Raw genomic sequence first — 12,807 nt, 5'->3', positions numbered from 1 at the left:
ACAAATGCAAAAACCTTAAAGACGTGTAATTTACGTGTGCTGGGAGGCCATAACATCCAACAGGTGATCCCGCAGAATGTTCAGTACCATTCCTTTCCCAGCCACCTCCTCTTCACCTACATCATAGCAGCTTTCGGAGGACCACTTGTCCATTTTGCTGCAGGAAGTTCAGGCTCTTTAAACAAAAGGAGCCATACAGAGAGCCCCAACCTCAGAAATCTGAATTTTAATGGTACTCGCGTTATTTCCTTGTTCTTTTAAAGGGCTTCGGCCTTCATCCTCTTTTAGACCTTTCAATTCCTTCAGCAGAAGGACAAATTCAGGATGCTTATGCTGGCCTAGGTTCTATCTGCTTTGGATGATAGCAGTAGACCTAGAGGATACTTCTTTCCATGTTCCCGTCTTGCAGACCCAAAGGCCTTACTTGCGGTTCATGGTGGACTGTGAGCATTTTCAGTTTGCTGTGCTCACTTTCAGTCTCCCTAACGTCCCTTGGATGTTGACGAAGATGATGGTGGTGGTCACAGGGTCAGTTGTATGGTCATCCCCTACCTAGACTATTGGCTGATCAATGCAGGCTCACCACAATCAGTCTTGGACCACCTCCAGATGAAGACTTACCTGTTGATATAGTTTGGAATTTCCATCGATGTGCCGGTGTCACACCTGACGCCTTCACAATGGCTCCCCTTCATTTGAGTTACCATGGACATAGTGCACTTCTGAGCTCTGCCTCAACAAGTCTGGGACATTCGGGCTAGAATCCTGATGCTTCAACCCTTTACCGGGTCTCTGTGACCGCAGCTCTGAAGCTTCTAGGTCTCTTGGTCTACTGCATCCTTCAAGTGGACCACTCTAGGTGGCACATGCAGACTCTGCAGTTGGATATGAAGTCTTAGTGGGCTCAGCACCAAGGCAACTTGCCAGATTTCATCCAGCTGTCAAAGGAGACTACAAAAGATCTGCAGTGGTGTCTACTCGACTGCAACTGGCCCGAAGGCAGATATCTTTCACTACCCCACCCAGAGCTGATGGTCGTGAAGGATGCATTGTTGCTGGATTTGGGAGATCTGGGAGAGGACGAGATCAGAAGATTCTGTTTTTTGGCCGAGGGTCTCCTCCAATTTGCTGGAGTTGCTAGAGATCAGCTGGGCACTGAAGGTGTTCCTTCCGACCATCAACTGGGAACAGGTACAGGTTCTAATGCTCAACGTGACATTCATGTAGTATTGCAACATACAGGGTGGTGTGGGCCCTGTGACAGGCAGTCCTGCACCTCCTGGCAGTGGCTGAACCCTCAGGGCATCTCCTCTATTCCTCAGCACTGCCCAGGATCTTTAAAAGGCAGGGCGGACCAACTCAACTGTTGTTGCTTTGTGGATGACGAATGGCAATTACACTCAGAAGTGGCATAGGGTGTCTTTCAGCAATAGGGAAAACCCCAGCTCGATCTGTGTGTCATCATAGAATGTGCCGTGTCCAAACCTTTGTGCATTGGAGTTCCCTGGGAAGTCAGCCCTCGGAGACCACTTCCTCCAGCATTGGGGTTTGCGACTACTGTATGCCTTTCCGCAGTTCCCTCCTGCCCAAGGTGTGGATGACTGAGCCCAAGTCATCCTAGTGGCTTTGGTGTGAGCTAGGAGAATGTGGTACCTGGAACTTCTGGACAAGGGCACCTGTATTCACATACTGCTGCCAGTTTGAGAGGACCACCTATCTCAGGAGCAGGGCCGAGTCTTACACCCGAGCCTGCATAACCGGTGCCTCCGTACATGGTGATTGTACGGCACCTGTTCATGGCTTTTAGTCTTCCCTCCCAACCCCTCCCCGAAGTGATCAGTGTCACCCTAGCAGTCCGCATCCATTTATTACATCTGTTTGTTCAAAACGCTAGGAGAAGTTTGTCTGGTGTTTCTTCCAAGACATCCAGCCCCTGAATGCACAATTTTGTGATATTTTCCGGTCTTATTAGTCCTTAGCCCAGTAAGGCCTTGCTGGGGCAACGGTGAAAGGTTACCTTTTGGCCTTCTTACATATACCTGATCAGCCATCCTTTAAGCCATCTGTTGTGATGCGTTTATTGAAGCGGCTGATCCACATGGTTTCGCCAACACCATTTGTGATGCTGCAGTGGGACCTTAATTTGTTACTAACTTTCCTAATGGCAACTCTCTAAGAACAAATGTGCAATTGTCCTCTTCACCAACTAAACATCAAGATGGTAGTCTTCATTGCCATAACATCAGCAAGGTGAGTGAGTCCACTCCCGGCATTGTTCGTGGTACTACCATACACCTCTTTCTTCCAGAACAAATGAGTCCTCCCGACAAAAGTGGTGTTCCTTTCCAAAGTTGTCACGCCCTTCCAAATAAGGCAATTCATCACCTTGTCTACCTTCATTGCTATGCCTCAATTTCTCCAAAGAGGACGAGAGGCTCAATCATCTTGACTCTAAGAGGACCATCAGCTTCTATATTGATTAGACCAGAGAATACTGACAGGATGACCAGCATTTTGGCTGTGTCACTGGAGCTAAGAAAGCAGAGTGGTACAAAAGAGAACCATCTCCCGATAGATTGTTATGCATCAAGATCTGCTGTGGGCTGGCCAAAAAGCAACTCCAAAAGGCCTGCATGATCATTCCACCAGATCAAAGGCAGCTACCACCATGTTGTCACACGATGTGCCAGTAATGGAAATTTGCAAGGCTGTGACGTGGGTGTTTCTCCACATGCTCATAAAGCACTACTTCCTGTATAGTCTGGTCCAGCGAGACGGGCACTTTTCCCGATCTGTACTCCAGGATTTCCTGGTCTGAATTATTTTACATACCCACTAGCGGGGTAAGTCCTGGTTTGGTATGTATTTTAAATGTGGGAAGGATGCGGCTTGAAGTATCAATCAGAAGAACTAGTTACTTACCTTCTGTAATTTTCTTTCTGGTGGATCTTACTGCAAATTTCCTCACACCCTTGCACCCTCCCTTTCTGCTTAATGGACTCCTTTGTTCCCCCATCTAAAAAGGAACCAAATTAGAGACCTGCACACTGACACAAATAATTGCTGCTTTGAGCTTGCATCTGAGGATGAAGACTGTGTCAAGAAAGAAACTGATGTCAACATGCATGGGTGGCACTAATATGCGACTCTTGGAATCTCGTCCCAGTGGGCCTCACTACCCCACCTACAGGCACGCTGGGGTTGTGCTGAAAAATCTCCTAAATCCAGTCTGGCACCTAGGCATATTTGAAAGGTGAGTAATCTGCAGTTAGGGTATCCAAAGGAAACTAACTTGTGTACTGAATATTTTTTATTACCTTTTATTTGTTATTGTTGTACTCTGACTTGTATATTGAAACACATCTGCTCTTCGTCCTAGCTCATTTGATGAATACAGTTCTGAATTAAAGTCTGGAAGGTTAGAATGGAGTCCGGTGCACAAATCAGAAAAATTTTGGCGAGAGAATGCTGTAAGGTTGAATGAAAAGAATTACGAGCTTCTAAAGTAAGTAATTTTTTAATGAACTTTTAAGGATTGGCTTCATTACTTGGAGCCTACAAAATTAGGATTTTTGTTTTACCTCACTGTTAAAATACTTATTAACTGTGGATGAAATGGGCTTACACATCTGTCAGTACCACTAGATCCTTTAAGAAGTTTTATAGCAAAAATACACACCATAAGCAAACTCTTTTGCATTAGTTGTACTTTATATTTGAGACTCATTGAGGGACTGTGTGTACTATTTTCAGTTACATCATGCAGTGTTAATTTCATAATAGAATGTTCGAGGCATATGAGCTGCAGATTGTACACTTAGCATAGGTCGCCATCTGGTGTTGGGCCCGGATGTTTGCAGTTTGTTTTTCTTCTTGGACAGTCTTTGGAAGTCACGAGTTTGGTGACTCCTCCTTCGGTCCGTACTGCGCATGGGCTTCGGCTCCATCCTCAGATTGTTTTTTTCCGCCATCGGGCTCGGATGTGATACTTCGTGCTCCGGCTTCGAACTTCTACGGTTCCAGCCTCGACGGAAAATCCTCGATTCTTCGAGTTCCTTCATCATCTTCATCTCTCGAAGCGGCACTTTCTCCATCCCGTACATCGACACCGGCCTCCGGGCCCTCCGCGACTCCGGTCCCGGCCGATGGAAAGGACTCCGTTCAAAAAGTGCCCAAAATGTGGGTCTAAATTTCCCCACACCGACCTCCATCAGGTGTGTAACCTTTGCCTCTCTCCGGAACACGAGGCCAGAGACTGCCCCGCCTGCAAGTCTTTTCGATCGAAGAAGACCATCCGAGATCGAAGAGCTCGACGCACCATAGCGCACTCATCCTCTGCAGCTCCACCGGACATCTTCGGAGACGACGCCGAAGCTTCGGGGCAAACACACACCGAGCAGGAGGAAGACGTCGTCAGCGCTTCCGAGGCCGACGACTCCGACGTGGAGGACATTACACCAGCGCAGCGGGCCGTGAGTACTATGCCCCCTCCCACCCCCACGCCGAAAACCAAAGAGACTCAGGTTACTCCCTCGCCTGCCGGCCTGGGCAAAACCAAAACCAAAACTTCGATCACCCCACCTTCGGGCCCGGTGTCGAAGCTCCCAAAGTCTCATGGCAGCTCGGGATCGAGCCAGCCAACACCCGGTGCCGAAAAACAGCATCCGGCACCGAAGACTGCAAAATCCAGCTCGACTCCGAAACCACCGGTGCCGAAGCCTGGACACTCGGTGCCGACCAAACACAAACACAAATCTGTCGGCACCGACGCTCCGGCGCCGAAACATCATTCGACGCCGAAACACCCGGAGACCTCAAAAAAGCATGGCGCACACAGACCATCGAAACCCCCGGTTCCGAAATCACCGGTGCCGACAGACGACTCGACACCATTGGCTCTGTTTACACCAGACCCTTTACAAAAGACTTTGTCCAAAGATCCAAAGACTGGGCTTTTGACTTTAACTACCAAGAAAAGACGCCTTGATGCTCCGGCTCCTCCTCCTCCACCCAAAAGGAAGGACTCTGCTACTTCTCCCCTCAGAGTGCCCTCCCCACCACCGCCTCCCCTACCCCCTCCACCTCCTCCACCGCCTCCACCTCACAGGTCTCCGCCACCTGTACCTCACTACGATCCGACCCCATCCCCAGATCCGGATGATGGGGATCCGGACAATTACCCGGCGGACGCCCCAATGGATCCCACTCCACCAGGGACCCCAGATCCATGGGAGGATTACAATAACCCTGATATACCCAATGTACCTCAGGACGACCTATACCCATCAAGACCGTCTCCTCCAGAGGACTCCTTAGGGTTTCACCATTTAGTGCAGAGAGCAGCACACTACCACGGGGTGGACATGCACAGTGAACCAGTAGAAGAAGACTTCCTACTGGATACATTTGATATACAAGACAAATCCACTTCCATTTTACCCATGCTTAAGGGTGTCACCAAGCACGCTACAGAGGTGTTCAAAGACCCTGTCAGAGCCAGAGTACTGAACCCTAGAATAGAGAAGAAGTATAAGGCGGCACCCACAGACCCTGCTTACATCAAGGGCCCTGCTCCCCTAGATTCCCTAGTTGTCTCCACAGCTAGAAAGCGGGCTAACTCCCAATCCTCAGGAGATGCCCCACCGCCAGACAAAGAATCTAAACTTCTGGACGCGTCTGGTAAACGCACCGCCTCCCAAGCTGCAAACATGTGGCGCATTGCAAACACACAAGCACTGCTTGCGCGATATGATAGAGCACACTATGACGAACTAGAGGCTCTTATGCAGCACCTTCCAGAAAAATACAAGCACAAGGCTCATGACCTGATACAGGAGGGTAAACTAATTACAAACACCTCCATTAAGTGTGCCCTCGATGCAGCCGACACTGCTTCTAGGGCCATAAATACCAGTGTCCTGCTTCGCCGCCACGCCTGGCTCAGGATCTCAGGGTTCAAGCCTGAAGTCCAGGCATCCATACTCAATCACCCCTTTGACCAGGAAACACTCTTTGGGCCAAAGGTAGACGAAGCGCTCGAAAAGATGAAGAAAGACACAGACACAGCAAAGTCTATGGGGGCACTCCAAACACAAGCCTCCAAACGTTCCTTTCGACGCTCGTCCTTTCGTGGCACAGGCAGAGGCTCCTCCACCGATAACGCCTCTACCTCCTACAAGTCCCCTCCTCAAAATACCTTTTCAAAGGGCAATCCGAGAGGTGGTTACAGGGGTAACAACAATAAGGGCAGGGGCAAAACCAACAACACCCGTTCTGCCACCCCCCCCGCACAATGACTCCCCTCCGCTCCCCCCAGACCATTCCACTCCGGTCGGGGGCAGACTACAAAACTTTATCCACGTATGGGAGTCCATAACATCGGACAAATGGGTGACCCAAATCATTCGGTCAGGGTACTGTCTCGAACTAACATCTACCCCACCCAATATCCCACCAAGGCACCGTCCAATGTCTCAAGAACATTCCACACTGCTCAAACAAGAGGTACTCTCACTCCTCCAAAAACACGCTATAGAGCAGGTCCCCGTCAATCAACAAAATCTAGGGGTCTACTCCCTATATTTCTTAATACCAAAGAAAGACGGGACCCTCAGACCCATTCTCGACCTCCGGCCTCTAAATGCCTACATACATTCAGACCATTTTCACATGGTCACCCTACAGCAAGTCCTCCCACTCCTCTGCCAGGGAGACTTTCTCACAACCTTGGATCTGAAAGACGCATACTTTCACATTCCAATACACCCCTCTCACAGGAAATACCTCAGGTTCGTGGTGGACGGGCAACATTACCAATTCACGGTTCTCCCCTTCGGGGTCACCACCGCACCACGGGTGTTTACCAAATGCCTAGCAGTAGTAGCAGCACACCTCAGACGTCAACACATTCACGTCTTCCCTTACCTGGACGACTGGCTGATAAAAGCCGCGTCCTACGACCAATGTGTGCAACATACAAACAGCACCATCCAACTGCTCCACCAGCTAGGCTTCACGGTGAACTACCAAAAGTCCCACCTCATACCATCTCACACAAAGCAATATCTCGGGGCCACTATAGACACCTCCAAGGGTATTGCCTATCCAAACTCAGCCAGAATCACAAGCATTCAAGCCTTACGCAAAACATTCCTTCCTCAACACTCTCTTCCAGCAAGAGTGTTTATGAAGCTCATAGGAATGATGGCGTCTTGCATCTTCATAGTGCCCCATGCAAGACTCCACATGCGTCCACTTCAAGAGTGCCTAGCACAACAGTGGAACCAGGCCCAGGGTCAGCTGACGGATCTGGTGTTGGTGGACGGCCGCACACATCACTCTCTGCAGTGGTGGAACACCACAAACCTTTCCAAAGGGCGGCCGTTCCTGGACCCGGTTCCTCAGGTGATTCTAACAGCGGACGCATCGCTCTCCGGCTGGGGAGCGCACCTCCTACACCTCACCATGCAAGGTCTATGGACGCCACAGCAAAAATCGCTCCACATCAACCACCTGGAGCTCTTGGCGATCTTTCTAGCCCTAAAATCTTTCCAAAAACAGATTTCGGGCAAAGCAGTCCTCATTCGCACAGACAATATGACTGCGATGTATTATATACAAAAACAGGGGGGGACACACTCTCCCCAGCTCTCCCGCTTAGCCCAGAGCATATGGAGATGGGCAATTCCCCAAAACATCTTTCTCCTGGCACAGCACGTTCCAGGCGTACAAAACACCATGGCAGATCTGCTCAGCAGACAAACACAACAACTACACGAATGGGAACTGCATCCACAAGTTCTTCACCCATTCTTCCAACAGTGGGGGCATCCTCAGATAGACCTCTTCGCCACCCACGAAAACAAAAAAATGCCCAAGCTTCGCCGCCAGATACCCACACCCATTGTCCAAGGGCAATGCGATATGGATGAACTGGTCAGGCAAATTTGCATACGCCTTTCCACCTCTCCCACTAATTCCATTAGTGGTCAGGAAGCTACAACAGCACTCCCTCACACTCATTCTGGTAGCTCCGACGTGGGCCAGGCAGCCGTGGTACACCACGCTACTACAACTGTCAGTGGTACCACATCAAAAACTGCATCTATCCCCATGCCTCCTAACCCAGAACCATGGAGAAATCAGGCACCCGGACCCAGCTCAGCTCAACCTGGCGATCTGGCTCCTGAAATCCTAGAATTCGGATACCTTAACCTTCCCTCTGATTGCATGAACATCATCATGGAAGCCAGACGTCCTACCACTAGAGCATGCTATGCCGCAAAGTGGAAAAGATTTGTAATTTACTGCCGTAACAATACAATCAACCCTCTAGATGCATCCATACAGCACATCATATGCTATCTGCTCCATCTTCACAGGTGTAACCTGGCATATTCATCCATACGCCTACACCTAGCAGCGATCGCTGCCTATCTACAAAACAGACAGCATTTATCACTCTTCAGAGTGCCCGCTATTAAAGCCTTCATGGAAGGCCTTAAACGAGTAATTCCTCCCAGGGCACCACCTTCCCCTGTATGGAATCTAAATTTAGTTCTTACACGTCTAATGGGTCCGCCCTTCGAACCAATGCACAAATGGGAGCTACAGTTTCTCACCTGGAAAACAGCTTTCCTTGTAGCTATCACTTCCCTTAGAAGGGTCGGTGAAATACAAGCGTTCACCATACAGGAACCCTACATACAAATGCATCACAGCAAGGTCATACTTCGCACAAATCCGAAGTTTCTGCCCAAAGTCATTTCCCCCTTCCACCTCAATCAATCAGTGGAATTACCTGTCTTCTTTTCGCAACCCCAATCTGTTGCAGAAAGGGCCTTACACACGCTTGATGTAAAAAGGGCGTTACTATACTACATACAAAGAACGCAACCCTTCAGGAAGACTAAACAATTGTTCGTTTCCTTCTCTCCACCACATAAAGGCAACCCCATTTCAAAATCAGGGATAGCTAGGTGGATTGTAAAATGCATACAAATTTGCTATCAAAAGGCAAAGAGAACATTATCTGTTCCCCCTAAAGCCCACTCTACAAGAAAGTTAGGGGCTTCTATGGCTTTTCTAGGGAATATACCCTTAGATGACATCTGCAAGGCAGCCACATGGTCTACACCGCACACCTTCACAAAACACTACTGTGTAGATGTGCATTCCAAGCAGCAAGCTAGGGTGGGCCAGGCTGTACTAAAGACACTTTTTCAAACAGCTGCAACGGATACCGGTGGTCGCCGCTAAGGTTGGGTACTGCTATGTAATCTATGCTAAGTGTACAATCTGCAGCTCATATGCCTCGAACGGAATATGCTACTTACCAGTATGCATCTGTTCTTGGCATGTAGAGCTGCAGAGTTGTACACGCCCACCCGCCTCCCCGGCTACCTGTATCCGTTCCAGTACATCTTATTTAGATACAACACATGGGTTTCTCACTGTTATTACTACGCTCCATCATTTCCCTGTTGGCGAAAAACAATCTGAGGATGGAGCCGAAGCCCATGCGCAGTACGGACCGAAGGAGGAGTCACCAAACTCGTGACTTCCAAAGACTGTCCAAGAAGAAAAACAAACTGCAAACATCCGGGCCCAACACCAGATGGCGACCTATGCTAAGTGTACAACTCTGCAGCTCTACATGCCAAGAACAGATGCATACTGGTAAGTAGCATATTCCTTACACATTGTGGCAGACGCAACATTTAAACCAATAATAGTGCTTGGTGGGGTGTAAAAATAATTTCTTCTGGAGTTCGACTCAATTATGGGCTGAAGATGATCATTTGATCTATTTGAGAGAACATGAGAGAGACCCATTTTGCTACGTAGGTTCAACTACATTTACTCTGAGTTCCCGCAAGTACAATATATTTGCTAATTTATGTCCCTATGTACTGAGATTCTTGAATGAAGTGGAGTTCAAATGCCGATAATACATGGACTAAAAAGGAGGGGACGATCCTTTACCCCGGTTGTCAGTGTTGTGGTACCAAGAAACCAGATATGAATCCGGTTTTATTTTTTGGCCCAGGTTTTTTATGTCTTCTGAGAAAATGTATCTGTCCATTTATTTCTAAACACTTCATAGCAACGCCAGAAGAAGCACTTTATCTTTTGTTAATTCCTTCACAGCGATTGACTGTCATCTGTCGAAGTTCTTTGGTTTCTTTTTTGTAATACAATGTCTGTTTAATAATTGTTAAAACCATACATTGATAAAAAAAATGTTAAGTGCCTTCTGTGGAAGCTTGTTTATGATAAATAAAATAGAAAAAATTCTTATTGTTAAGCGTTACCTAACTGAAAAGGAAGATGCTTGGTCAAGTAATATGTTCTGTGGAAGCGACGTCCAAAGGGTCACTGGATAATTAGTTGCTGCCTGATAAAATTACTAATCATGGTTGTAAATCAACTGTAGTGAAGTTCTGAGAGTATGTTCAATGAAAGTTGTGGTTTTAGCCATAATATTAATGTAAGAGTTAGAAACTGGTGGTTAACTCTTACATTCATATGATGGCTAATAAGCCAACCTTCAATATTGGAATATTGTGAATATATTGTATACACTCTATTTGATGGACTACTAGCCACAGAATATATATATATATATATATATATATATATATATTTTACCTAATGGCAGGCGCCAGTAGGTAGTTATAGTTAGGACCTATTATCCCTAGAAAATCCGCAACATTCTATTTGGAATAACTTTGGCGCCGGTTGATGAATCTTCGGGAAACTTTCAAAACTGGTGGGGCGCTCCGGTCCGCTCCTATCCTGAAAGTCTCGGGATGATTCATCAAGCGGGGGCCCAGAAAAAAGGGGGGGTCCCAAAACGTGTTTTCCTCATGCAAATTTCCATAGGAACCTTTAATCGCAGCTGCAGCCCGAACTGCTGAACAGAATTACACCAAATTTGGCAAAGAGGTAGCCCTTGGTTCACACTCGTGCCTTTTGATTAAATGGTGTAAATCCATTCAGTAGTTGCTGAGAGAATCAAAAGTAAAATCATAGTTATATCTGGGCGGAGCCTAACCACACATCTCATAGTGAGATCTGATTTGCTGTCAGCACTTCATCCAAGAGGTGTTGGCAGCCATCTTGGGACCAATATACGTGATAGCACCTCATTAAAAAGCATTGCAGTCCATAGAAGGTTTTAAGACTTTAGTTGCAATATAAATCATTTGTTGATGGTACCTTACTCATTTTAGGAATTGTGGTGTGTTCTAAGGTGATTTTACCATGTGAAAAAGCCTTCTGCTGGGATATCATAATGATGTTTGAGAGAACTATTTTCTCATGCTTTTCCCACAGAGGTTTGGAAGGTGATCTATAAGCTAAACTGAGAGCATATTTTCTGTAAATTCACATTTAGACTTTGGAGAACATTTCCACGAGTGGCAGGCTCCTTACCTGGATACCGCTGGGGAGTTTGAGGGGACGGACGCTCTCTTCCTTGTGCTGGGGCGGTCGCTGTTTTATTTTACCGCCGCTGCTGCTGCAGACTTGCCGTCACACGTTGGGAGTACAGGACCACGGCTCCCAGGATTCTAAGTGACTCCGCCCCCATCCGGCAGCACTTCCGCGCCCGGAGGCGCGAAAATCAAACGGCTCCCTCCGCGTCGCGGGACGCGCGCGGGCGGCGCCGGGCTAAGCCCGGGCAAAGGGCGGGCCGTTGTGTGGCCGTTAGGGGGCCGGAAGAGGTCGGGTCGGGACATCCCACTAAGCCCGTTTGTAAGGCTATCATATCGCTGCCGTAAACCACTGTTTGCCTGTTAGTGTTTTTAATATTATTGTAAGTGCGCCTTATTGTAATGTGTTATAAGATAGGCATAGTGTAAGTAACATTTCGTATAGATATCAAGAGAGATTTAGCCATTACTGTCTGCTAAATCCACAGGCACCTCTGCTCACATTTAGAAGGTTATCCTTATTATAATTTACCTTGTCTATTCTGGCCAAAACCAAATCGACCATGGATAATTATCTGGTCAAAATGGTGAGCAAGATTAATAACGACAGAAGGAAATCGCTGGGTAGAGAAACCCTCCCAGAATCCATACTCCCATTTCCAGATGATAGTAGTAGTGCTTCTATGGTTGAACCCTTTAGTATTGATCCCTCAATGGAGGAGAGTGTAGTAACTGTAGATGTGACACAAAATGATTTCGGCCAGGACCCACTAATTGCCCCTGGTGGGATAGTAAAACCACATTCCCCTGTTAAGAGAGTAGTAAGGAAATGCAGGAACACTCAGAATAAGGATGGGAATGTACATCTTAAGTCAACACTGGAAGTAGGACAGAAAAGAACCAAAAAAACTAAGGAGATTCAGTCGAACAGTGATGATATGAGCTTAGTTTCTTTAAACAAATAGCCAAGATGTTTGAAGAAAAATTAAACAACACTGTTAAACCTTTAGTGGATAAAATTAATTTTCTAACTGCTGAAGTTTCAAGGTTAAGTGACCTCCTAATTTAAAATAGATAAGGAACAGAGTAATAAATCACTAGAGCCATTGGTCCATTCAGGTTCCACTGTAACGGCTAATGCGCCAGGGGGAGAGAAATTCCTTAATCATAACCCTGAGCTAAAGGTGTTAACTTGTATGGTTAATGGTGTTACTCAGACAAAAGAAAATACATCTAGAGCTGGGAGGCATAGTGTTGAAGAGGGAAGTATACGACACACTGACCTTCCTCCTGACTGCGAACCTTACGTTATTGTTCTTTTAAATGTGCCCCCAGTAGACCACATGGTATGTAATTTCCGGGAGGAATCACA

General features: G+C 47.2%; 1 protein-coding gene across 1 annotated transcript in view; it reads left to right on the top strand.

The window, feature by feature from the left end:
- Positions 1-12,807, top strand: part of ATP6V1H (ATPase H+ transporting V1 subunit H) — a 187,760-nt gene that overhangs the window by 132,526 nt on the left and 42,427 nt on the right. The window contains exon 11 of the mRNA XM_085634598.1: positions 3,380-3,505. Coding sequence (XP_085490724.1) covers positions 3,380-3,505 — 126 coding nt within the window. The remainder of the gene's footprint in view (positions 1-3,379; positions 3,506-12,807) is intronic.

Source organism: Triturus cristatus, chromosome 11, assembly GCF_964204655.1.
Source record: "Triturus cristatus chromosome 11, aTriCri1.1, whole genome shotgun sequence".
Classification (NCBI taxonomy): domain Eukaryota; kingdom Metazoa; phylum Chordata; class Amphibia; order Caudata; family Salamandridae; genus Triturus; species Triturus cristatus.
The sequence above is the reverse complement of the archived record's forward strand: the minus strand, read 5'-3'. Positions and strand labels throughout refer to the sequence as shown.